The sequence below is a fragment of the Cydia fagiglandana genome, chromosome 19 (assembly GCF_963556715.1).
Source record: "Cydia fagiglandana chromosome 19, ilCydFagi1.1, whole genome shotgun sequence".
NCBI classification, from domain to species: domain Eukaryota; kingdom Metazoa; phylum Arthropoda; class Insecta; order Lepidoptera; family Tortricidae; genus Cydia; species Cydia fagiglandana.
The window spans coordinates 4,897,452-4,924,213 of record NC_085950.1 but is presented as its reverse complement, the minus strand read 5'-3'; the positions used below and the strand labels follow the sequence as shown (position 1 = coordinate 4,924,213).

The following is a 26,762-nucleotide window of genomic DNA, read 5'->3' as shown; positions in this document are numbered from 1 at the left end:
GCTTTCAATGTAGAATGAGTGACGAAAGCAGAATAGGTCTAATTTAAGAACTTGACGAAAAACGAATGGGACGACCCAAGACTATTACCGTATTTTCTCGGAAACGTTCGTATTTGTCATGCTACTTCAGTCAACCTCAGTAATTTTTGTACCGAGACTGACTGAAATAGCAAGACATGTTTGTACGTTTCCGTGATAATACGATGGAAAATAATTATGCACTACATCAAAACTGAATTCATACTTAACATCCCGATTTCTTTATATTTAAGAGTCATATGAACAATCGAAATTACACTCTCATTTTGTTTGTATTGTTTCAACGTGGCTAATTCCGTTATACGGACTATCCCGTCCACTAGCGTTTCTCTCGAACAACGAACAACATTGATAATTTCGTCGACAAAGCAGCGGTTGCGTTTAGTTTCAGCAATCAAAAGCAAATGGTTTTTTTTCCTATATTGAAAATCAAAGAAATATACGCTCGTGGACGGAATATAGATTGGATATGTCAGTGTCAAAAGTAACGCTTTTGTTTGAAGATATGTCATATTTGCCACTGACATATCTAATCTATATCGTATCTAGCCGTAATATTTGACGTATCCCAAAGTTCGAATCGGGCCGTAAATCTATCAACTCTGTGTTTTTTTTAAAGTAATTAATTACAGTTATAAGTAGTAACTCAAAAAAAAATTCCGATCTCAATAGCAACAAATCTCTTAATAAGTAGTTTTAAGAAATAAGCAATAAAAATATTATTTTATGTTAATAGTGTTTAGCTCATATTTGTTCAGATTTAATATATCGGTGTGTCCATGTGAATAAGATTTGATGTTGAATGTTTTTTCATATTTTTAATCGAGTTTTTTTGTGTTTATACAGTATGTACATATTTGTTCCCGATAATATAAACAATACTAACAAGTATAGAATCTATAGAAATTCCGATGCTAAATAAATTCAAGATATATAAACTATTTAAGCTATTGCTTTAATATTAAACATTGTAACAAGCTTTTTCCATTTCAACATTCATTGAAATTTAGAATTATAAAATATTTCAAAGTAGAATGTGCCATATTCATAATATCTCCGAAACATTTGTAATTGAATAAAATATACATTTATATATTTTTTATCAGAGGAAATAAGCCATTTGGTAAAAAAGTCCAATTGACAATTAACGTAATCAATTTTATTCTTAGTCAATTTTATTTGCTTTACAAACAATAAATATTATTTGATCCAGGATAAATACGTTGATTTTCTTCATATTATACTTTATTTCTAAGTTATACCTAATTATAAGTATAAAATAATCACCTTTATTCAGGTACTCCGAAAGGTTTTGTAAAATATCCAGGCATTTTACAAAGTGGCATATTTTCTGAACAACCGTAACATTTAGCATCATTTATGTAAAATGTAGTTGTTTTAAACATTCATAACGAATCGTTAGTAATCTATAATTAATAAAATATATCTACAATTGACTGTAATGTCGTAATATCGTTTTTATTAACTGATATAACCACATATCCTAATTGAAACTATACACAATTTTTCTGAAAAATTTTTGCGCACAAATGAAAATATCACAGATTTCGCGTAGATGCTCAATTTTTTTGAGCAAATTATTATTTTTTTGTTTTGTATTTTTTCTTTGATAGTGTTTTAACATGTTTAAAGGTAACATTTTATCTGTTGTTAAATGTGACATTTCGAAATATATTCTGATGTTTCTTATATAAAAATAAAAAAATGCAATAAAAAATTATCTTTTATTTACATTTAAATATTCCTAAATACATCTATTATGTTACATATTAATCCTAATGGTAAAAAAATGGTAACAAATGTCAGTACATACATAAATATCAAAATGTTATTGCCATTTTGTAGAACTACAATTCCTATCCAGAAAATCCTTAGATACTTAGTGAAATGTTCACTATAGTCTATTTTATTGACTATAGTCCGTTTTTTTAGCATTAGAAAGAACTTCGCAGAAGTAAGCTTATGGTTCCAAATCCGGCACTTTTAGCGGTAATAATTTGAAGTATATGTATTGACCATGCTACACTAGATAATTCAATAATTAAGTATTAACAATTACAGAGCCTAAAAAAAACTGCACCCTTGCTTCTGTGGAGTTCTTTCTAATGCTAAAAAGAACGAACTGTAAGTACATATACTTAACGTACTGCGCCATACAATTCTCTCGCGAGCCCTTTAGGTAGTTTAATTCCAACCCTGGGCACTGGCAGCCTTGGTGAATTTTTCTTTCTTATATGCCATATATTTCAGTGTATACTCCAATGTCTGATTATGATGTTCATAATCAAACATTCTAGAAGGTTCTAGAAGGTCTCGTTGTCAAACCATTGCCACATCTTCGGCTTGGTGTAGTCCAGCTCGTACTCTTCGCATTTTTGTCCAGTTAACCTGTAAAAGAAAATAGAAATTTGTAAATGGGTGAGAAAATTCCTTATGGACGCTTGTTACTCCCGGGGGAGACCAGTGTTCTAAAATCACTTGGGATCGGAAATTTTTTTGCTGGCTCCGTAGATCGACGTAGCCTGACATAGCTTTTAATCAAAAGTCTAAAAGTAACCCCCTAACTAATTTTTTATAGGTTTTGTGAAAAATTATTTAACCTTTTAACCGCCATATAATTTTTCATCGAGCGTGCTCGTGTCGAAAAGAGCCTGTTTTTGTATGTCTTATTATATCAGTCTACGGCGGTTAAAAGGTTGACAATTTCAGGTAGTAGGACTGAAACGGGTCCACATACATACATACATACATACCACACCTCCTCTCCTCCTCCAAGATCCTCAACTCCTCCTCACTCCTCCTCCCTTTGGGTCACTGGCTCAGTGATCCTCTTTGGGTCACTGAGCCAGTGACCCAAAGAGGATCTTGGCCTCTGACACAAGAGAGCGCCATTCTGCCCTATTCTGCGCCACTTCACGCCAGTCTTTACGTCAGTCAGTTCTTGGAGGCGAAGAAACGGGTCCACAATAAAATGTAAATAAAGTGTGAAAGTATGTGTGATAATTTGATAAAGTACCTATGTTTTACCTGGTCCTCCTAAGGCAGCGCACGATAGGATGTGCCTTCCTAAAGCACTGTGGTCCCAGCACATTGAAATAGGTGAGGCCAATCTGAGCTGATATCATAGAATTCGTCTTATTCAGGCAATCTCGGAAACTTACCCACCAGAAATCGAAACCAGTTCTTTTTTAGAAACCTCATTTAGGTAACACTACAGTTTTTCTGATGCAGGTTTCGGCAGATCCCCATGGAACTTTAGTGGTAAAGTGATGGTACCTGGTTCTTCTAAGACAGCGCACGATGGGATGTGCCTTCCTAAAGCACTGTGGTCCCAGCACGTTGAAATATGTGAGACCTATCTGAGCTGATATCAGGGAATTCGTCTTCTTGAGGCACTCTCGGAATTTTTACCCACCAGAAATCGAAACCAGTTCTTTTTTAGAAACCTCATTTAGGTAACACAACAGTTTTTTTGCCTCGCGCTGTTCTGATGCAGGATTCGGCAGATTCCCATGGAACTGCCGAAATACGACAACCTTCCAGAAGTTGGTGCTTTGGTTTCCAGCCGCGGCCGCGGCACGCGCACCACGAACGAGCTGAGTTCGACGTGTTGCCTCTCTGTCGCTCTTGTAAATTCGTACGTAAGTGAGACAGGGAAGCAACACGTCGAACATGGCTCGCAGCTGGAACACCCCGGTGTGTACCTGGTTCTTCTAAGACAGCGCACGATGGGATGTGCCTTCCTAAAGCACTGTGGTCCCAGCACGTTGAAATATGTGAGGCCGATCTGAGCTGATATCAGGGAATTCGTCTTCTTGAGGCACTCTCGGAATTTTGCGTCACAGCTACAGTGTGATCTGGAATGAAGGGAGGAATGCTTTAATTTACGATTTTTATCTTTTATTGTTAACCTTTTAACTGCCGTAGACTGGTATATAATAAAAAAATACAAAATCGGGCTCATTTCGTCGCGGTCTGATAAATAAGACAAAACATAGTTAAAAAATTTAAAATCAATTAAAAAATTCTATGGCGTTTAAAAGGTAAGGTAGGTACGTAAGGCTGTAAAAATACCACTAATAACGTCGATATCGATTTCAATTGACCTCAATTCTAATATCAGACGAAATGCAATGGCATTCGTAACATGCGGTTTTTGAACACATCATTGAAAGGTGTGAGTAGGTCAAGTATGTTACTCGTAATTGGCCGATTTTAGAAGTACTGGAAGCGTATATACACATATTGTATTCATTGACTGACCCGTACCTACTTCGCCTTTGACTGCTGGCCCCTTACTTTACCTTTTCTAACAAGGAAGCAAACGTATAAATGACCACTCAAAGGGGCTCAACAAGATAATTTTATGTCGCAGTATGCACTGCGAGGCCCAGAGATATAATCAATAGCGTGACAGTTATATAATGACCTGCATTATATAACTCTGTACGCTAACCGCACAGAATTTTCATTCCGAGACGAGTTGAGGTCTTAATTGGCATAGTATAATTTGAACTTGAGACATTTATGAGTCACACCCATACAGGCGAAGATACACTATTTTAAATCGACATGCTTAAATTACATTATACAAATAAGTTTTAGGCAAAAATTTCATTTTTGGTACAAGCTTTTATCGCTGACTGTACTTTTCTTTCCACAGGCAACTAATACTCATCGAGACAATTCTAAAAACCCCAAACAAATTAGGTTTCGTTGTTTCATCACATAGTTCCTATGGCCACCTCATCCATCATCAGATCAGCTCGCACCATAATATTGCATTGTCACCCGACTTACGTATGTATGCAAAATTTCAGCTCAATCGGAAACCGGGAAGTGGATCAAATTTAACTTGCAAGATTTGATTACACACAGACAGACAGACAGACAACGGTCAGGTGAAACTAAATAAAAGCTTGCAAAAAGCGCTGGTGGCCTAGCGATAAGAGCGTGTGACTTTCAATCCGGAGGTCGCGAGTTTAAACCCCGGCTCATACCAATGAGTTTTTCGGAACTTATGTACGAAATTATCATTTGCCAATCACTTTTCGGTGAAGGAAAACATCGTGAGGAAACCGGACTAATCCCAATAAGGCCTAATAACCCTCTGGGTTGGAAGGTCAGATGGCGATCGCTTTCGTAAAAACTAGTGCCTACGCCAATTCTTGGGATTAGTTGCCAAGCAGACCCCAGGCTCCCATGAGCCATGGCAAAATGCCAGAAGATGATGATGAAGAAGGAGGATAGAAGGCTCACGTTTTCTACGAGAGCAGCCTCACTTAACCTCTACATCAAAACTCGCCAATATAAATGCAACTTTGATTTGTCAAAATAAAGATTCTAATTAGAATAGAACAGGAGACCTTTTTATAGGCCTCTGGGCGGCTAGGGGTTAAGATATGATCAATAGTGTAACGGTTACGTAACGATCCGGTGCGTTATATAACTGCGCGGACAGCCGAGTAAGTACTCAATTAATGCGCGAGCGCAGACTGAGCAGCATTCGAAATTTGAAAATATGATTTCAATTTGATATTTTACTTGCGTCGAACATCACTCGTACTTAAGTGTTAGTGCAACTGGACCGACATATAAAATTAAATATAAAGAATTGCAATGTGAAATTTGATACTGAATTAAATAGTAGTAGCTTTAATAATAATTATAATATATTCTGTTAAAATAATAGCCGCGAGAAGTCGGTACTCTGTATTTTGCTAAAGATCCCCACGTCACAGGCTTAGCCTAGTGTGGGGATCACTGTACTGCCTCTGAATTTAAATCAATATTCGCAGTGCAGCTAGCTCGCACTATGGTTTATAAATATGGTTTATCGTTTATAGTCTGTCAAGTCATTTCCATCAGTAGAAAAAAATGGAAAATATTAAAAATGTGGGCGCGAATGGTTATCATCCAGTAGAAAATTAGAATTATGCCCCTTTTTCTACTGACAAAATTATTTGACAGACTACTTATAAATACCAAAGCGAGAGCAACCTCAAGTTAATTTGAGATTTTAAAAGATCTAATGCCACCTTAATACCGCTCTTGGTTAGGATTAGTTTCTGCTTTGTCCATGCTCGGCGATTGGAATGACGCTACGTCGCGCACGCGCTGGTGAAAGCACGCCCCGGCTACTTGAGATGAATCTAAGATGGATAATACTGTGTGTTGCCTAAATAAAAAAATAAAATAAAGAAATAAGGTCCGTACAGACCGGATGATCAAACTGACCAATTTGATCAGAAAAAAAATGGCGTCAGTCTCATCTAGCGTAATTGTGTACGTGTGGACGCTAGATAAGATTCAAGCCAATTTCTTATCTGATTAAATTGGTCAATTTTGTCATCACAAAGATATATCTCTGAATTAATACTCAATCCAATCTATGATGAAAATTTCGCAGCAGGGACATATCAAAGGTCTGGGTCCTCACTAGCTTCAATAATCATAATAATCAAATACTTTATTGTGCACTACTACTATACATATTACAAATAAAGATAGGACTTAAATGAGTAGGTAACAACAGGCGGACTTTTCGCTAAAAAGCGATATCTTCCAGGCAAACCAACAAAAATATTAAGATTATGAATGAAGTAAACTACAAACAATGTAAAATGAACTAGGTACATATGCAGTAAGTAATAAAAGATATAATAATTTAAAATTAAAAACCATTGTCATTAAGTTACGAATATAATCATAGATTTCCCAGTAAATATCGCAGATAATTACGAAATCCACTTTTTGATCAGCTCCTTCACGTATTTTCTATTCTCTGTCAATTCTTTTGGTTCATTATCCATAACCATCAGGACCCCACATTGTGAGGTTCCATTCACCATTGTGGCTGGGGCATCAGGTCCTAAATCTTTAAGGACCCCAAGAGTGTGCCAAGGATCCATATCTCCATGAGTGAATACGACTTTAGTTACATTAGGTGTCAATCCTCCGTATTTTTTATTCGTCTTCGCTATGCCTTCGTCCATCTTTTTTTCGACATCACCTTTAATAAAACCTCTGCACATCTTGAGCGTGAAGTCCAATGGATTCCAGTGAACAAAAGGCTGTTTTTCTGACGATGTAGTTTCCTGGTAACCAAATTCTGTGCAAACTTGATGTATCCAAGCAGCATATTCTAATTTTGTAAAATCTTGTGATCTAAAGTCAACATTATTACAATCGTCTCCAGCAAACATATGTTTTAAGTTATCCAGCGACAACTTTTCGTCAGAACCAAAGTAAGTTTTGCAGACATACTTAACAATATGCGGCGATGTGTACGCGGCAGTACCTTTAAGAAGTCTGTAAACGATCTGATAAAAGAAAAATTGCTGATTTTCTAAAACCGTCATATCGTTGTCTGGGCAAATATTCCATTCTAATTTTAAATCTTCAATTCCACTTGCGCTCTTCAATTGTTTTTCGCATCTTTTAAACAACTTTTCCATATTTTTCAAACAGTTTTCAGGTCCGTATTTACCGAAAGCATAACGAGTGTGGTCTAAATATTCGTGAAAGTCTTTTTTTGCTAAGACTGGAGCGCTACTAGCGATCGCTGCATCTACTAAATCGGGATGCAGTTCTCTCATCCAAGCTGCAAGGTTTCCCGCATACCATCCACCGATCACCACCACCTTTGATGATTTGAATTTAGAATCAGCTTTCAGCATTTTAATTAAACTTACCAGATCTTCTAGTGCTTGCTCAGTACTTAAATACTTATAGTATTCAACCACGTCAGTATTGTCAATATCTGGCAAACTCTTTCCATAATATCTATGTTCCGCAGCAAATAATGCGCCATTAGTTTCTTTTGCTAACTGAGCCATCAAAAATATATCCACATTCGCTATGATACCTTCTGTTATCAGCATTGGTCCACCAATGTATACATAGATAGGTGCATTAGGTTTCCATAGCTCTAGATTCTCGAAGTATCTTATTTTAAATTTTCTTGTTTCTTTTGAGTCGAAGTGATCCAATGGTTCTTCAATCCATTTCTCATGTATTGTACTCAAATCCTGCTTAGTAAAAGGCAAACTCAGCAGATGGTTGAAATTACTTGTAAATGCTGCAGTAGAAGCTATTAGCAAAGATATCACGCATAAATAATGCATGATTAGCTTCTGAATCGTTACAGTCAGTTTAAACAATATAATAATGTTACTTATTATTATATATACCTAATTCATTTAAACATGTAAGAATTTATAAATAACACGTGTATTTTTGCACGTGCTACTTATTAATTCGAAAAATGAAACCATACACCAACAAATCATGAAGACTGATATTTTATATACAAAGCCACGTTTTTCTTATCTATTGAACGCAAGTTATTTTGACAAGAAGTCTAAACGTAAAACAAAATGTATACACCAAATAGGCCTTTTACACTATGTAACAATAAAAACTTGTTATTTTTAAAATTAATATTATATCTGAAACTAGGCGAATTTTAAAAAAAGTTTATAGGACATTTTTGTCTTTAAATATGATCAGGAATACGCTGTTAAAATTATTTGGTTTCCTCATGTTACACCGTGTAGAACTAACACCAAGGTCTAAGCAGGTACCACAACATCTCCTAGGCACTCACTCACACTTACACTCACTCATGCTTATTAGTGCATCAAGTGCATGCGAAATCAAGGCAATCGTCAAGGTCGTATCAAAACCAGTTTAACCCTGTAATAAGTTAATGGATCTTAATCGGATTTTAGGTCTAGGTCTGAAACAAAAACGAGAGTTTGACCAAGAAAAAAAAATCAAAATATTTTGTTTGGTATCTATGTGGATTTCATATAATTTCATAAAATTTAATTTAAATTAACACTTGCACTGTGTGTGCTGTCAAAATCGTTGCAGATTTGTCTTGATTTTACTCTAGTTAAGGCCTGTTGCGTTAGTGCCGCCATCTGGCAATAATGTTAATTATTGGTGAAACACAATACTGTTGAGGCATTGTCAGTCTTCTAGTTTTACTAGTCCATGGTGCGAACAAATAAGGAATGCCACCAACGCTAGGTATTATTTTGATAATCATAGTATTGAATACTGTATTATCTAGAATATGTGTATTTATGACTAACACGTGTAATGATTACAACGATGGTCAAAAATATGTTTTCGACACTGTACCTAAACCTCACAAACCTGATATTGTTTCAAAAATTGTATCCATACAAAATTCCATCTCGCACATTAGATCTTTTTGTTCGAAACTGAACTGTGAATAATTACTCTGCGATTAATTTGAACGCGACAAAATAATCTGCCCTGCTAAGCCAATTAGCGGTATCTCAAATAAAATGCAAACATATATCTTACATTCTATATCTGAAACTTAAATTTTCAACGTTATTTGTTTTTGAGATGCCGCTATTCGGCTTAGGAGGGCATATCATATGTTAGGTCGAAGACCCCACCCAAAAAAGGGCTTGCGACTCCCGAGAGTCGGCGTCTAGTCGAACCTATGCTGCTCAACGCAACGTTGTCGCTATTTTCCATATGTAGCGCTTACTAGCTAACGCTCAAAAACTACTAGGGTCGTATCATTAATTTCAAAAAGGCATCAAAATCACATATTGATCTAGACACGCGGCAGCGTGTCAAGCCAAGTTCAAGCCAAGTTCAAGCAAAGGAACTGGCTAGCCAGCGCCGAGTGTAATATTACACGAACCACTTGGTGCCACTTTTGACCCTTCTATAACTCAAAACATCTTTGACGTAAACACATAAAACTACGTGTGTTTAATTATATCCATAAGGATATCTAGAAGCCCAAATTTCATGAAGCTAGCTCAAACGGTTATAAAGGTATGAAGGTCAAAAAGTCGTAAATTTTAAGACTGACTTATGACTTATAGTACCTAAACCTAACCTATTTCCAGATGACCTAGAAGGATGAAATTTGGAATCCAGCTTGGTTATTGTGTTTAACCGTAGGAAAAAATCTAAAAATAAAATAAGGTTAAAAAATAGGGGGGGTCCCCATACAAAAAAACCATTTTTTATTGGGACTGACATATAAGTACCTAAACCTAACCTACTTCCAGATGACTTAGAAGGATGAAATTTGGAATCCAGCTCGGTTATTGTGTGTAAGCGTAGGAAAAAATCTAAAAATAAAAAAAAGTTAAAAAATAGGGGGGTCCCCATACAAAAAAATATTTTTTATTGTAGGGTTGGAACCGTTACAAGCAGATATTTGAAACTACCCCAATATATGTATTATTATATTTGCTATATTAAAATAAAGTTTAGTCAAAAAATAAGTGGTGTCCCCATACAAAAAACTTGTAATACGCTCTAAACAACCGGCCAACGGTGTGTCGTCGGCGGCGCGCGGCATCACATAATTATACAAAGAACAGAAGTAAAAACCATACAGCGGAAACACAAGAAAAAACATTAAATCTCAATACCTGCCTAGTTTTCTTTACAAAAAGTATTGATATCCCACCAAAAACATAAATGTAAAAAAGGAGAGCCAAGTTCAATACAAAAATTATGCTTGGCTGTGGGGCTCGCCGCAAAAAGAATGGAGATCTATGAGTGCCACTGCCAAGTTCTATGCAAAATCCAAATATGTATTTATAGGAACAAAATAACATTATAAACAAGTATTAAACTCTATTTCTTTGCTTTATTGGATACCTATAACAATTGCTGTTATTTAAAAAAAATTGAGATCTTAAAGTAGGTTAGATTTGGCTTGGCCAGGTTTTATCAGAATTACAATATATATAAAATGATTGATGTAATGAAAACTGGCCAAGTCAAATCTAACCTACTTTAAGATCTCACATTTTTTTAAATAACAGCAATTGTTATAGGTATCCAATAAAGCAAAGAAATAGAGTTTAATACTTGTTTATAATGTTATTTTGTTCCTATAAATACATATTTGGATTTTGCATAGAACTTGGCAGTGGCACTCATAGATCTCCATTCTTTTTGCGGCGAGCCCCACAGCCAAGCATAATTTTTGTATTGAACTTGGCTCTCCTTTTTTACATTTATGTTTTTGGTGGGATAGTAATTTTACAAATTACATAAAAAACCGGGCAAGTGCGAGTCGGACTCGCGCACGAAGGGTTCCGTACCATAATGCAAAAAAAAAGCAAAAAAAAACGGTCACCCATCCAAGTACGGACCACTCCCGACGTTGCTTAACTTTGATCAAAAATCACGTTTGTTGTATGGGAGCCCCATTTAAAACTTTATTTTATTCTGTTTTTAGTATTTGTTGTTATAGCGGCAACAGAAATACATCATCTGTGAAAACTAGCTAGCTGTCACGGTTCGTGAGATACAGCCTAGTGACAGACGGACTGACGGACGGACAGCGAAGTCTTAGTAATAGGGTCCCGTTTTAGCCTTTGGGTACGGAACCCTAAAAAGATTCTTGATTAGATTCAAATTATTAACTTTGAGTTAGATGTATTTGATAAAAAAAAAGTTTTAATGATTATTTAAAATATAAACAAGATAAAAGATAATTAACTATTGGTGACAATCATAAACATGAATGAACATGTACATACATTAAAAACAAAAAATCTGATTATTGTAGAATCAGAACACATAAAAGACAGTTGGTACAGCCGGCAAAACTATTAACATAGTACACCTGCATACAAAGGAAAATATGTATGCAGGAGTGTCTAACTTTGCTGATTGTACAATAAAGCATTTCGAAAATAAATATCCAAAAACAAAAGGAATCACACAAGGTAGCAAAGGAAATGAAATAAATATCCGAAAACAAAAGGAAATCACACAAGGTAGCAATGAAAATGAAATAAATATCCAAAACTAAAAGGAATCACACAAAGTAGCAAAGGAAATGAAATAAATATCCAAAAACAAAAGGGATCACACAAGGTAGCAATGGAAATGAAATACGTATCCAAAAACAAAAAGAATAACACAAGGAAAAGGTGATGAGCAATGCAAAAGTTAAACCATCCAGATTGTAGGCTTACATTTGCTTGCCAATAGGTACAGACTATATCTACACCACATGATAATATGAAAAACAACAAACACCTAGTGCATCTACACAATTTTAAACCTGCAAAGTTATGGGCACACGTGGTCATAATACGAATACACACGTGTATAGCCTCCTGACAATAGGGTTTCAATATTTGCCAAGCTAAATTAAACTTTGTCAAATTGACATAGAGTCAATACTTAGGTGTGGCCTATTCACTACGAGTACGTGAAGGAACGCAGGTCTTCAGTAGGATAGATAATTCGTAAAATTCTTTGTGATAAGAACAAAGTAAGAGTCCCAAACATTGATGACATTCCTGGTTTTATATTTGTAATTAATATTGGAATTTGTAAACACGTGTAATTTTGATATATAAACGGGTCTTTCCCAGTATTTATCATTATTCTAAAGTGTTTTCTGCTAATAACGGAGGATATTTAAGCGATCATGCATTATTGGTGTATGATCACTTTGCTGATTGCTTCGGCAACAGCATTTACAGATAATTTAAACCAATTTTTGCTAACTTTTGACCTGCCTGAGGCGGATTTGAGTTCAGTAGATGAGAAATGGATTGAACAACCGCTAGATCATTTTGATTCAAAAGAAAAAAGAACACTCAAAATGAGGTACTTCGAGAATGTAGAACTATGGAAGCCAAAAGCACCAATCTTCGTATTCCTTGGTGGCGAAGGGAAACAGGATCCTAGGTGGATATATTCAGCATATGACTTTTTTTTAACAGTTAAAATGGCGAAAGAAGCGCATGGGGCTCTCTTTGCTACAGAACATAGATATTACGGTAAGAGTTTGCCAGATATTCCAAACAATAATGCAATTGAATACTTTAAGTTTCTGAGTTCTCATCAAGCGCTGGAAGACGTGGCAAGTTTTATAAAAATGCTGAAATCGAACTCTAAGTACAAGTCATCGAAAGTGGTAGTGGTGGGTGGATCGTATTCCGGAAATCTTGCGGCTTGGATGAGAGAACTATATCCTGAGCTGGTGGACGCAGCCATCTCCAGCAGTGCTCCTGTCCTAGCCAAAAAAGACTTTAAAGAATACCTAGATACTGTTCGCTACACGTTCGGTAAATACGGTACTGATGGCTGCCTGGCTAAAATGGAAAAGAATTTTAAAGATGATGAAGATCTATTAAAGACTCCAGAAGGAAGAGAAGAACTGAAGAAAAAATACCATATATGCCCGGAAAACGATCTGACGGTGTTAGAAAATCAACAATTTTTCTTTCAATGGATAAGGTATTCTGGATTCATGGTTTCGTCACAATATGGTTTGCCTAATGATATTAAGGCCCAGTGCGAAGTAAAGACACATATCCCGCGTAAAATTAAGCCTATTTGGCGCTATAATTGTTATAACGTTGACTTCAAATCTTACGATTGGACTCGAGTCAAGTTGGCCGCATGGTATCATCAATATTGCACAGAATTTGGATATCTGATGACTACGTCGTCAGAGAAACAACCTTTTGTACACTGGAGTCCATTAGAGTTCAATCTAAAGTTCTGCAAAGGCTTTATAAAGGGAGATATCGAAAAAACAATGGATGAAGGGATAGCGAAGACAAACAAAAGATACGGAGGGTTGAAGCCAAATGTAACCAAGGTAGTGTTCACCCATGGCGATATGGATCCTTGGCACACTCTCGGGGTGCTCCAAGACTTAGGGCCTGACGCGCCGGTCATAATGACAAACGGGACCGCACATTGCGGGGTCCTGGGTTATAAGAAGGGTGAACCAGAAGAAATGAAAAAAGTTCGTAAACACGTGCAAGAGCTTATTCTGAAATGGATTTCTCAATAAACTGAGATTCATATTAAAGTCGTAACTACGCATTGATAATGGTGTTTTATTTTGCTATTTATAAACTGCAATAGGCAGAAATAAAAGAAATACCTTTTCTACTTCTGATTTAACACGAAAATAAATACTTTAGATATTATAAAAAATACCTACTTCATGAAATAGATACTTTACTCGTAGAATGTAACTCACGTTGAAGGCCAGCTATGCAACTACTATAAAAATACTCGTCTTCCTGGCGCTATCCCGGCATTTTTGCCACGGCTCATGGGAGCCTGGGGTCCGCTTTGACAACTAATCCCATCATTTGACGTAGGCACTAGTTTTTGACGAAATCGACTGCCATCTGACCTTCCAACCCAGAGGGGAAACTAAGCCTTATTGGGATTAGTCCGGTTTCCTCACGATGTTTTCCTTCACCGAAAAGCGACTGGCAAATATCAAATGATATTTCGTACATAAGTTCCGAAAAACTCATTGGTACGAGCCGGTGTTTGAACCCGCGACCTCCGGATTGAAAGTCGCACGCTCTTACCGCTAGGCCACCAGCGCTTCTATAAAAATACAAGAAGTAATAAAAATACAATACAGTGAACTAAAGCCACTTATGCCATGGAGGAACTCTCTTGTATGACTGACAAATGAGGCCATGAATAGAAGTGGCTCACGCTAGACTCACTCGTATTTTTAGAGTCATCATCATCATCATCATCTCAGCCATAAGACGTCCACTGCTGAACATAGGCCTCCCCCTTATGGGGGGTGAATGCCATAATCGCCACGCTTGGCAGGCGGGTTGGCGATCGCAGTCGAGTACACCGAATTTGAGGGACGCTGCTGCCCGTCCACCGGTGGTCTTAGACGTAGTTTAAGGACATACCCGGGTCCTTTTAGAGTAGTTGACGCAAATAGTTGTATTTTCCCCATAGTTACAATTGACCTCGCTAAAATTCTATTTTTTGTAAACGGGTCTAACGCGATACAATTTCATTGTTTTTAGGTAAAAATCAAAAAGCAAGCACGTATCACGTATACCACCGGACATTAAAATTGCCTATAAGTTTTCAAAGACTTGGAAAAGTACTCAGATGTTTTGGAAAATCTCATGATCAATGGAAAAGTTCACTTTTCGAACTTTTTGGGAACTTTTTGGAACTTGTACAAAGAGTTAAACCAAGAAAAGTCTGCAGAGATTGTGACAACACACGCAGTGCAGGTGTTATTTTTAACGTCAAACTTCTATAAAATTAGTACGTATTAATAACACTAGCAATGCGTGTGCTGTCAAAATCTCTGCAGACTTTTCTTGGTCTAACTCTAAGTGCAACCTCGAGTAAACATCGGATAATGTAAATTTATGAAATTATATGGCGTTAGATATATTATATTTTTAAATAAGCGTTCAAGAGGTTTAAAGCGTTATAGTAGATTGTTAACCAAGGGGTGAAAGGAACTCATTTCTGCCGAAGTAGTTTAATAAGTTAAGGATGACTCACGTTAGAACGTGCCGTGTCTAAACCGAAGCTTTCGGCGCATCGTTTTCTATGGAAAGCATCACGTGATCGCCTGTCATGTCATAGAGAAGTAAGCCCCGGAAGCTTCGGCCCGGACACAGCCCGGTCTAACATGAGCCATCCTTTAATCGGAGTCTGCCCTTGCTGTTCGATGTACATTGTACCTACTCCTCAATTTAAGCTCTTGTGGTGAATAACGAAGAAACTTCAGGATAGTACCAGGCGTGGCTCACTCCGCGATTTCGTCGCTTTGCTACAGGTAGCTAAAAGTACACCCGTTCGACCCCAATATTGGGGTTTGCCATAAGCCGCGCGTGGCACTGTCGCCACCTAGCGGCCATATCTGTGCTGATCGTGACAGACGCGATTTGTTAGAGAGTGAGTCTTCTGTACCTAGTACTATTATTTATTCTGTGATAGTACTATTATCTTCTCTTTATTTATTTTTCGTCTTAAGTTAGGTTTTTATAATATGAATATAAAAGTAAAATATAAAAACACTTACAAAACAATAAAAAACCGGGCAAGTGCGAGTCGGACTCGCGCACGAAGGGTTCCGTACCATAATGCAAAAAAAAAAAACAAAAAAAAAGCAAAAAGAAAACGGTCACCCATCCAAGTACTGACCCCTCCCGACGTTGCTTAACTTTGGTCAAAAATCACGTTTGTTGTATGGGAGCCCCATTTAAATCTTTATTTTATTCTGTTTTTAGTATTTGTTGTTATAGCGGCAACAGAAATACATCATCTGTGAAAATTTCAACTGTCTAGCTATCACGGTTCGTGAGATACAGCCTGGTGACAGACGGACGGACGGACGGACGGACGGACGGACGGACGGACGGACGGACGGACAGCGAAGTCTTAGTAATAGGGTCCCGTTTTACCCTTTGGGTACGGAACCCTAAAAATGCATATAAACACATAAAAAAACCTAACCTAGGGTGCCGCCGGCAGCGAGGCAGGGCCCAAGCTGCCGGTGGTCAGGGCCGCAGAGTGAGGAACCGACGTACTATACGCGCCGTGTCCAAAATTACCGCCTTCTGCATCTGACCCTTGATCCAACCACCCAGCGAAAGTCTCTCTAGGTGTTGGTCGAGACTCTTCGCTGTGAGACCGTTCGCTGACACGACTATCGGAACAATGATCGTCGAGTCAATATCATAACTAGATACAAGTAATGTTTGGGTTTCTGGAAATATATACAAAATATTTGTAGCCGCTTCGGATGTAGGGTGCAGTCTAATCTTATACCTTTAAACGAGAAATTCTTATGTATATATATTTATTTATATACATATTTCGGGAATCTCGGAAACGGCTCTAACGATTTCGATAAAGTTTGCTATATGGGGCGAAAAATCGATCTAGCCAGGTCGTAAAACGCGCATTTTTGAGTTCATATATATTTTCCGAGCAAAGCTCGGTCTCCCAGATATTGTAGTAGTAGTAGTAAACACCTTATTGCACAAAACGAGTACATAACACAGAGAGAATACAGTAAATGTGTACAAATGGGATTGTATATACATATTTAGTATTGTGATGTAGGTACGCGGAACGGGGAGCCGTGACGTATGTGTGATGACGTCATGTGCATGTGTCGTCAACCGGTGTATGTAGGTACTGACTCACCTAACATCAAAAACCTAACCCACTTCCAGATGACCTAGCAAGTTGAAATTTGGCATCCAGCTGGGAAATTATGTGGTTCGAAACTGAGATAACAAAACAGTGATGTTTTTGCGATTTATATTATTTTCCAAAAAACAGTTTTTATTAACAAAATAAGCGCCTACCGAATTTGTAATAGCAAAAATAAATTATACTTTCAAAAATCAACTATGATTAGTACTAATATTTTATGTCCAAAAAGTAATGATTTCCCATCAAACACATAAATGTGACCTTAGAGTCAAGTTCAAAATTAAAGCTAGTTGAGGGTAGGTGGAAACATTACACGATCAAATAATGTAGGTTAAAGTCAAGTCGTTCTATGACTGATCCAGGCGGTTTTATAATTGGTCGGTCAACAAATAAATGTTATTATAACTACCCGAAAATGTAGGTAGTACACGAGGTGATAACACGAACAACCACGAAAAACATCCTGACAACAGGGGCTCAAAGTTTGCTAAGCTAAATTAACCTTTGTCAAATCCTTACTACTTACATGTTCATACAGTTCAACAACGGAATGTTGCTATCGTACGAGTATGTATTAGATCTATTAAAAGATTTAAAAGCTCAATGGAAAAAGACAGTACAAAGACAAATAAATAACTTATGAACTAAATACATCTATAAATAATACTAAATTAAAACTAACAACCCTAAATATATCTAAAATGAAATAAAGAATATTAAAAACTACTCAAAGAGACCTCCCCGCGCTACCCCCGGCGCAAAATAGTCAAATTGATATTAGGTCAGGAAATGAATGCTCAAAAAACGTTGTAGAGGGAAATGCTAGGAACATAATTTTTGACTCCGTAACTTTGTTTAGACTAGTTAGGAGGTGAACATATCAAAAGTCCCCGGCTGTAGCCCCGGTGCTGCGGGGTAGAGGGGGGTAAGAAGGTCGAATTTTTCGGTTTTTCATTGATATCTTGGAAACTTTGCATCTTAGCGACATGACTACTAAGACAAACCGAAAGCTCATAAAATTAGTTACAAGTTTTATCCAGTCCAGTTTTTCGATATCTTGAATAGTTTTTGAGATAGACGCTCTTGAAAGTTTATTTAGGGATTTTAATGTTATCTTGATATCTACATCAGTGATGCTGTTAGGCCATGTTTGGCATCATTTTCGTATAAATCGGGGGTGCTGAATTAATTTATGGTATCACATTGGCACTATTCCGAAGTTAAACCAAAATTAAAAATATATATATTCTTTAAAATCCCTCTTCACGCTTAAACCGCTGAACCAATTTCGTTGAAATTTGGTACAGAAATAGTTTCAGTCTCGACACAGGACATAGGATAGTTTTTATAACCAAAAGCATCTTTTGAGGATGTAAAAAGTGGGGTGGAAGTTTGTATGGGGAGTCAGTAACCGCTGAACCGGTTTAGGTGAAATTTAGGATGGTATACATCTGTGATTTAGATGAAAATGATACCAAACATGACTTCAAACCTTACCTTAAGCAGTATGAACCTCAGGAATTCAGTTTCGTCGATGAAGTTGAATTCCCCCCATACTTCATTTCACAACTTTAAAGGATGATTATTGAGATAAAAAGTATCTTATGTCCTGTCTTGGGACTCGAAATATCTGTATACCAAATTACAATTAAATCGGTTGAGCGGTTTAAGCGTGAAGAGGAATTAAAAAAAAAAGGTATTTGTTTAAAGTTTATATGTTTTTTCTTAGGAATGGTGTCAATGTGATACCAAAAATGAATTCAGCATCCCCGATTTATACGAAAATGATACCAAACACGGCCTAGCAGCTTCACTAATGTAGATATCAAGATAAAATTGAAAGCCCTAAATAAACTTTCAAGAGCGGATATCTCAAAAACTATTCAAGATATTGAAAAACTTGACTGAATAAAACTTGTAACAATTTTTATCAGCTTTTGATTTGTCTCAGTAGTCATGTCGCTAAGACGCATAGTTTCCAAGATATTAGTGAAAAACCGAAAAATGAGACCTTCTTTCCCCCCTCTCCCCCCCAGCACCGGGGCTACGGCCGGGGACTTTTGATATGTTCACCTCCTAACTAGTCCAAACAAAGTTACGGAGTCAAAAATTGTGTTCCTAGCATTTCCCTCTATAACTTCTTATTTCTTGGCCTATATAGAGTCGAAAGCTAATTGAGGCCTATGCGCTTCGTGAAGGACACTAGTCGTCAGGAGGATAGATAATTCTAAAAATTCTTAGTGATAAGAATACAATTAAAGAGTCCCAAGCATAGCTTACATTTCTAGTTTTATATTCGCAATTAATATTGGTATTTTATTTAGGAATTTGTAATCACGTGTAATTTTTGATATATAAACGGAGCCTATAACCAGTATTTAGCATTATTTTAAACTTTTTTTCTGCTTATAACAGAAGATATTAACCGATCATGCACTACTTGTGTATGATCACTTTGCTGATTGCTTCTGCAAAGGCATTTACAAATAATTTAAACCATCTTTTGCAAAATTTAGACCTGTCTCAGACGGATTTGAGTTCAGTAGCTGAGAAATGGATTGAACAACCGCTAGATCACTTTGATTCAAATGAGAAAAGAACAATCAAACTGAGGTTCTTTGAGAATCTACAATTCTGGCAGCCGAATGCACCAATCTTCATATTCATTGGCGGCGAAGGGGAACAGGATCCTAGGTGGATAGGAGACTGTGACCTAATATTGACAGTTAAAATGGCGAAAGAAACGCACGGTGCTCTCTTTGCTACAGAACATAGATATTACGGTAAGAGTTTGCCAGATATTCCACAAGATAATACGATTAAATACTTCAAGTTTCTGAACTCTCATCAAGCGCTGGAAGACTTGGCAAGTTTTATAAAAATGCTAAAATCGAACTCTAAGTACAAGTCATCGAAAGTGGTGGTGGTGGGTGGATCGTATCCGGGAAATCTTGCAGCTTGGATGAGAGAACTACATCCTGAGCTGGTGGACGCAGCCCTCGCCAGCAGTGCTCCTGTACTAGCCAAAAAAGACTTTAAAGAATACCTAGACACTGTTCGTTACACATTCGGTAAATACGGAACTTATGGCTGCCTGGATAAAATCGAAAAGAGGTTTAAAACTGATCAAGATTTATTGAAGACTCCAGAAGGAAGAGAAAAACTGAAGAAAAAATACCATATATGCCCAGAAAATGATATGACGGTGTTAGAAAATCAACAACTGTTCTTTTTTGGGCTTGAGTACTTTGACCTGAAGGAAATTTCACAATATCGTTTGCCTTATCAAGTTAAGGTCTGGTGCAGAGAAAGTAGACATATCCAGCGTGAAATTAAGCCTATTTGGCAGGATTATTGTAATAACGTTGACTTTAAATCTTACGATTGGACCAAGGATGCATGGTGTCATCAATTTTGCACAGAATTTGGATATCTGCAAACTACGTCATCAGAGAAACAGCCTTTTGTTCACTGGAATCCAGTAGAGTTTTATTTAAAGATCTGCAAAGGTTATGCTAAAGGAGATATTGAAAAGGCAATGGATGCAGGGATAGCGAAGACAAACAAAAGATACGGAGGGTTGAAGCCAAATGTAACCAAGGTGGTGTTCACCCATGGCGATATGGATCCTTGGCACACTCTTGGGGTGCTCCAAGACTTAGGGCCTGACGCGCCGGTCGTAATGACAAACGGGACCTCACATTGTGGAGTCGTGCTTATATTGCCTGGTGAACCAGTTAAAATGAAAAAAGATCGAAAACACGTTAAAGAGCTTATTCTGAAATGGATTTCCCAATAACCTCAGATTCTCATTAAAGTCGTAACTACGCGTTGATAATGGTGTCTTATTTTGCTATTTTTTCCCTATTTTTTTAGGTCAAAAGTGACGTTAGAGAAATGACAGATCAGTATCGTATCGGTGTGACATCTTATAAGCATTGTTCGAATTGGGCTGCTAATGTGCAAAATGTTCAAGTTGATAAACAAAACCAGTGGGGAGACACTCCTGACTTCGGTTGAACTCGGCTCCGTTCGGCTCAGCATTGCTCCGAGCAATTACTAGGGTTGACACCACTAGACTTCCTTTTGCGTGCACGACCACAGATAAAATAATCACTTGAATTTTGACAACCCTAAATTGCCGAAAGGGATAGTGCCGTATATTAGAAATGGATAGCATGATTCGACCCTGAACCGCTGTCAAACTTCGGGTTTGTAGGAAGTGTTCTTTCTGTACGGTAGTACTATTATTTCTTTTGTGACAAAACCAAGTTCGAAAAACTAGCGCGACTAGTTGATGTCAACTTTAGCCAGTCTTCTCCGAGACCACGGGGACAACGCCGTCCTCAAAACGTCAGAGCTTAATTTAAAAACTTAATATTGTACATAATATCACGCATAATTTTTAAGAAACAAAAACCGACTTCTATGGGGCCCAGTGAAAGATTATGGTAGATGGTGCACTATGTAGAAAAGGAGGTAAAACCAGTACTTTCTAGTAGCATTTCGTTTCCGTAAGGGTCGTAGTTCTAGCCTAACCTAACCCACTTCTCTGATAGCAGTTCGGTTCTGTGAGGATCGCAGTTCGAACCTAATCAAACCCACTTTTCTAGTAGCATTTCGTTTCTGTAAGGCTCGCAGTTCTAACCAAACCTAACCCACTTTTGTTCGATTCTGTGAGGATCGCAGTTCAAACCTAACCTAACCCACTTAACGGCGCATGCGGTGCGGTGTACGGGGGTTTGAGCGGGAGGGGTTTGGCATCATCATACTTTATACCTACATTTTATGGTAGGTAATCATAGCGGTTTATTTAGTTTAGGTATCATAGTGGTTTTCCGGGTCAAGGTCCAGGTCTCTGAGTCCGGGTCCGAGTCCCGGTCCGAGTCCGGGTCCGGGTCCGAGTCCGGGTCCGAGTCCGCGTCCGAGTCCGGGTCCAGGTCCGAGTCCGAGTCCGAGTCCAGGTCCGGGTCCGAACCGGATCCGGGTACGAGTCCGGGTCCCAGTCCAAGTTAAAATCGAAATTCGAAATCACCAAACGTGTACTATGCGTCGTTGAAGAGTCCTGTTCTGATCATCATCAGCAGTTCCACTTCACCAAATGCGACAGTTTTTAATGTAAATGCTTGATTTTCTGATGAAAATACAAGAATCTCTATACGCATGCCTTTAAAATTTGAGGAGTTCCCTCGATTCCTTATGGATCTCATTATTAGAACTCGAGCTTGACAGAAATGTGGCTTAAAAACTAAACTTGCTTAACAAACATAACGAAGAGGACAAATCGCCAAACGTGAACTATGTGTCGTTGAAGAGTTCCATTCTGATCATCATCAGCAGTTCCACTTCATCAAATGCGACAGTTTTTACTGAAAATGCTTGATTTTCTGATGAAAATACAAGAATCTCTATACGCATGCCTTTAAAATTTGAGGAGTTCCCTCGATTCCTTATGGATCTCATCATTAGAACTCGAGCTTGACAGAAATGTGGCTTAAAAACTAAACTTGCTTAACAAACATAACGAAGAGGATAAATCGCCAAACGTGAACTATGTGTCGTTGAAGAGTTCCATTCTGATCATCATCAGCAGTTCCACTTCATCAAATGCGACAGTTTTTACTGAAAATGCTTGATTTTCTGATGAAAATACAAGAATCTCTATACGCATGCCCTTAAAATTTGAGGAGTTCCCTCGATTCCTCATGGATCCCATCATCAGAACTCAAGCTTGACAAAAATGTGGCTTAAAAACTTAACTTGCTTAACAAACATAACGAAGAGGACAAATCGCCAAACGTGAACTATGCGTCGTTGAAGAGTTCCGTTCTGATCATCATCAGCAGTTCCACTTCATCAAATGTCACGTTTTTGAATGTATATGCTTGATTTGTTGATAAAAACATAAAAATCACTATATGTATGCCTTTAAGATTTGAGGAGTTCCGTCGATTCCTCATGGATCCCATCATCAGAACTGGATTTTGACAAGAACGGGACCAATCTGTATGCATATACATACAATCAAAAAAAGAATTTTCAAAATCGGTCCAGTAATGACGGAGATATGGAGTAACAAACATAAAAAATAAAAAAAATAAAAAAAATAATAAAAAAAACATACAACCGAATTGATAACCTCCTCCTTTGGGATTTGGAAGTCGGTTAAAAATAGGCGCAGAACGTCGAGTTGCGGAAAACTGCCCGTACTACAATACAATACAATAATGTACAGTCGCCATCAGATATATCTGAGCGGCCAAGGTGCTCACGAATATCTGAGCACGCCTTTATTGTCAAGGCGTTAGAGTGCGTGTTCAGATATTGTGAACACCTTGGCCGCTCCGATATATCTGTTGGCGACTGTACATAATGCGTGAAGTCACTGATGCAACCACGGACGCCGATGTCGGATGCTAGTCTGATTTCTTAATGATCGATTCTGTTCTAGAACAACTATTTTTCGCATACGATGATTGAATGAATGACAGCAATAACAAATATATATTTGAACTAATGTCATCCGAGGATTCAAATTTCTTTTGGCGGCGAGAGTCCCGTGGCCAGTACCCACAGTCTCACAATTATGAAGTATTTTGACTCTCTATTTTTCATACATAATAAATATTATATTCAATGGACGCCATCGCCATATCATTGTGATTGACGTTGCTTGTCACGCCTTAAACATAACAAAATTCGCAATACATTGCGTCTTAGAATAAACTTTAAAGTGTATTAAAAATCAAACCACAACTTATTTTTAAAAGTCGCTCTACAAATGTTGGTCAGTATGAGTACAATCTATGTTTTAATTATTTGCTCATGTTACAGGCCACACCCGGTATATTATGATTCAAAAACAAAACACCGTTCGTCATTTTATCCGTCCTTCTCCTATTATTTGATTGTTGAAAGTCACAGTCAGCACTAAAACGAAATTTTTGAGAAAAAGACGTATTCAGTTTGCTATTAGTATATCCTCCTAAGACCCAAGGTCCTACCGATAGTACTTATTCAGTTCAATGAAATTTAATTCGTATTCGATTGGAACAGAGTTGATTTTGCTTCGTTTCGTTCAGTTATTGAACAACGCAAAATCAACTCTATTTCCTACATTGTAGGTTCAAATATCTGTGGCAAATTTTGCATTTTGCATTTGTATGGCTGGGCCTTAGGATGGTAAGTCGCCATCAGATATATCTGAGCGGCCATGGTGCTCAAAAATATCTGATGGAAGAAGCTTTGTTCAGATATTTGTGAACACCACGGCCGCTCAGATATATCTGATGGCAACAGTGTAGTCTGTATCTTTATACATAGTCTGTGTGTCTGTCTGTGTGTGTGTCTGTGTGGTGTGTGTCATAGTGTGTTATTGTGTGTGTGTCTGTTGTGTGTTATGTATATTATCTGTTTATTGGTTAACCAACCAAATACAAAACCGCCTGGATCAGTCACTGAACGACCTGACTTAAACCTACATTATTTGATCATGTAATGTTTTCATCTACCTTCTACTAGCTTAAAGAGTAGGCCAAGCAATAAGCAGTTTTAGCAGTTATAGAGGGAAATGCTAGGAACACAATTTTTGACTACGTAACTTTGTTTGGACTAGTTAGGAGGTGAACATATCAAAAGTCCCCGGCCGTAGCCCCGGTGCTGGGGGGTGGAGGGGGGAAAGAAGGTCACATTTTTCGGTTTTTCACTTATATCTTGGAAACTTGGCGTCTTAGCGGCATGACTACTAAGACAAACCAAAAGCTTATAAAAATTATTACAAGTTTTATTCAGTCAAGTTTTTCGATATCTTGAATAGTTTTTGAGATATCCGCTCTTGAAAGTTTATTTAGGGCTTTCAATTTTATCTTGATATCTACATTAGTGAAGCTGCTAGGTCGTGTTTGGTATCATTTTCGTATAAATCGGGGGTGCTGAATTCATTTTTGGTATCACATTGACACCATTCCTAAGAAAAAACATATAAACTTTAAACAAATACCTTTTTTTTCAATTCTGCTTCATGCTTAAACCACTCAACCGATTTAATTGAAATTTGGTATACAGATATTTCGAGTCCCAAGACAGGACATAAGATACTTTTTATCTCAATAATCATCCTTTAAAGTTGTGAAATGGAGTATGGGGGGAGTTCAACTTCGTCGACGAAACTGAATTCCTGAGGTTAATACTGCTTAAGGTAAGGTTTGAAGTCATGTTTGGTATCATTTTCATCTAAATCACAGATGTATACCATCCTAAATTTCATCTAAACCGGTTCAGCGGTTATTGACTCCCCATACAAACTTCCACCCCACTTTTCACACCCTCAAAAGATGCTTTTGGTTATTAAAACTATCCTATGTCCTGTGTCGAGACTGAAACTATTTCTATACCAAATTTCAACGAAATTGGTTCAGCAGTTTAAGCGTGAAGAGGGATTTAAAAAAATATATTTTTTTAAATTTTGGTTTTATTTCGGAATAGTGTCAATGTGATACCATAAATGAATTCAGCACCCCCGATTTATACGAAAATGATACCAAACATGGCCTAATAGCTTCACTGACGTAGATATCAAGATAAAATTAAAATCCCTAAATAAACTTTCAAGAGCGGGTATCTCAAAAACTATTCATGATATCGAAAAACTTGACTGGATAAAACTTGTAACTAATTTTATCAGCTTTCGGTTTGTCTTAGTAGTCATGTTGCTAAGACGCAAATTTTCCAAGATATCAATGAAAAACCGAAAAATTCGACCTTCTTACCCCCCTCTACCCCCCAGCACCGGGGCTACAGCCGGGGACTTTTGATATGTTCACCTCCTAACTAGTCCAAACAAAGTTACGGAGTCAAAAATTGTGTTCCTAGCATTTCCCTCTACAACGTTTTTTGAGCATTCATTTCCTGACCTAGAGCCATTTGAGGGTAAATTTTGTTTACTTTGATTTAAATACCTAAAGATACAGACTACAGTTGGCACCATTTCTTTTTTTTTTTACTATGAATGGGCTTACTCATGGCCACAGACTAGCCGAGGCGTAGACGTGGCCTAAGATGGAGCGAGCTCGCCCAGAAGGTGCCTGTTCACTCTTGATTTGAAGGTTGCCGGGTTATAAGAACACGGAAATATAGACGCCGGCAAGGAATTCCATTCCTTGGCAGTGCGGATAAAAAAAAAAAAAAAAAAAGATTTATTCAGTAACTTAATAGCTTAACAAAGTGCAGGTTGGTGTCTCTTTTTAAATATACAAGATACCTGTGTCAATATAAGGAATGTAGAAGCAAAGCGCTTCGTGCGAATTGCGAATTTCAATCTCTATAACTGTAAAATCGCTCTTTAGCGATAAGACCGCCTGTAGTCTGCCTCTACATTTAATCAGTTGTTATTTTCTTTTGTATCTTTTTACTGAGGTGTTCCAATATAGCCAGACCGTAAAAAGTCTGCAGCGATTTTGATAGCCCACGCACTGCAAGTGTCATTTTAAACGTCAAACTTCTATGAATTTATGACGTAGGTGGGCGTTTTCCAAAATAAATATCGAAAACCTGATTCTCACAGATCCTGGTGTTTTTGTGTTCTTTCAACTCAGAATCACTAGCATATTCGATTCTGATGATAAAATAAAATGTCCCAAAAATTTGTATGAAAATTGTACGTACACACATACATGTGAAAAAAAATTTCATACTAAAACGTG

The 26,762-nt window shown here is 37.4% G+C and overlaps 2 protein-coding genes across 3 annotated transcripts in view; one reads left to right on the top strand and one right to left on the bottom strand.

Moving 5' to 3' along the window:
- Nucleotides 1-1,985: 1,985 nt before the first annotated feature.
- LOC134673859 (uncharacterized) overlaps nt 1,986-26,762 on the bottom strand; it is a 56,084-nt gene continuing 31,307 nt past the window's right edge. Inside the window, exons 5-6 of one of the 2 annotated variants that reach the window (XM_063531899.1) lie at nt 3,765-3,917; nt 1,986-2,448 (exon numbers count right to left, since the gene is read on the bottom strand). In XM_063531899.1, the coding sequence (XP_063387969.1) occupies nt 2,364-2,448; nt 3,765-3,917 (238 nt within the window). In that variant the 3' untranslated portion in view covers nt 1,986-2,363. The remainder of the gene's footprint in view (nt 2,449-3,764; nt 3,918-26,762) is intronic. The other variant, XM_063531898.1, reaches the window with a different exon arrangement.
- Nucleotides 12,494-13,939, top strand: LOC134674131 (putative serine protease K12H4.7). The gene has a single exon (XM_063532187.1). It carries the CDS (start codon nt 12,521-12,523, stop codon nt 13,898-13,900), a length of 1,380 nt encoding a protein of 459 aa, XP_063388257.1. The 5' UTR covers nt 12,494-12,520; the 3' UTR covers nt 13,901-13,939.

Coding starts and splice junctions, on each gene's coding strand:
- LOC134674131 (XM_063532187.1), top strand. CDS start 12,521: ATGCATTATTGGTGTATGATCACTTTGCTGATTGCTTCGGCAACAGCA.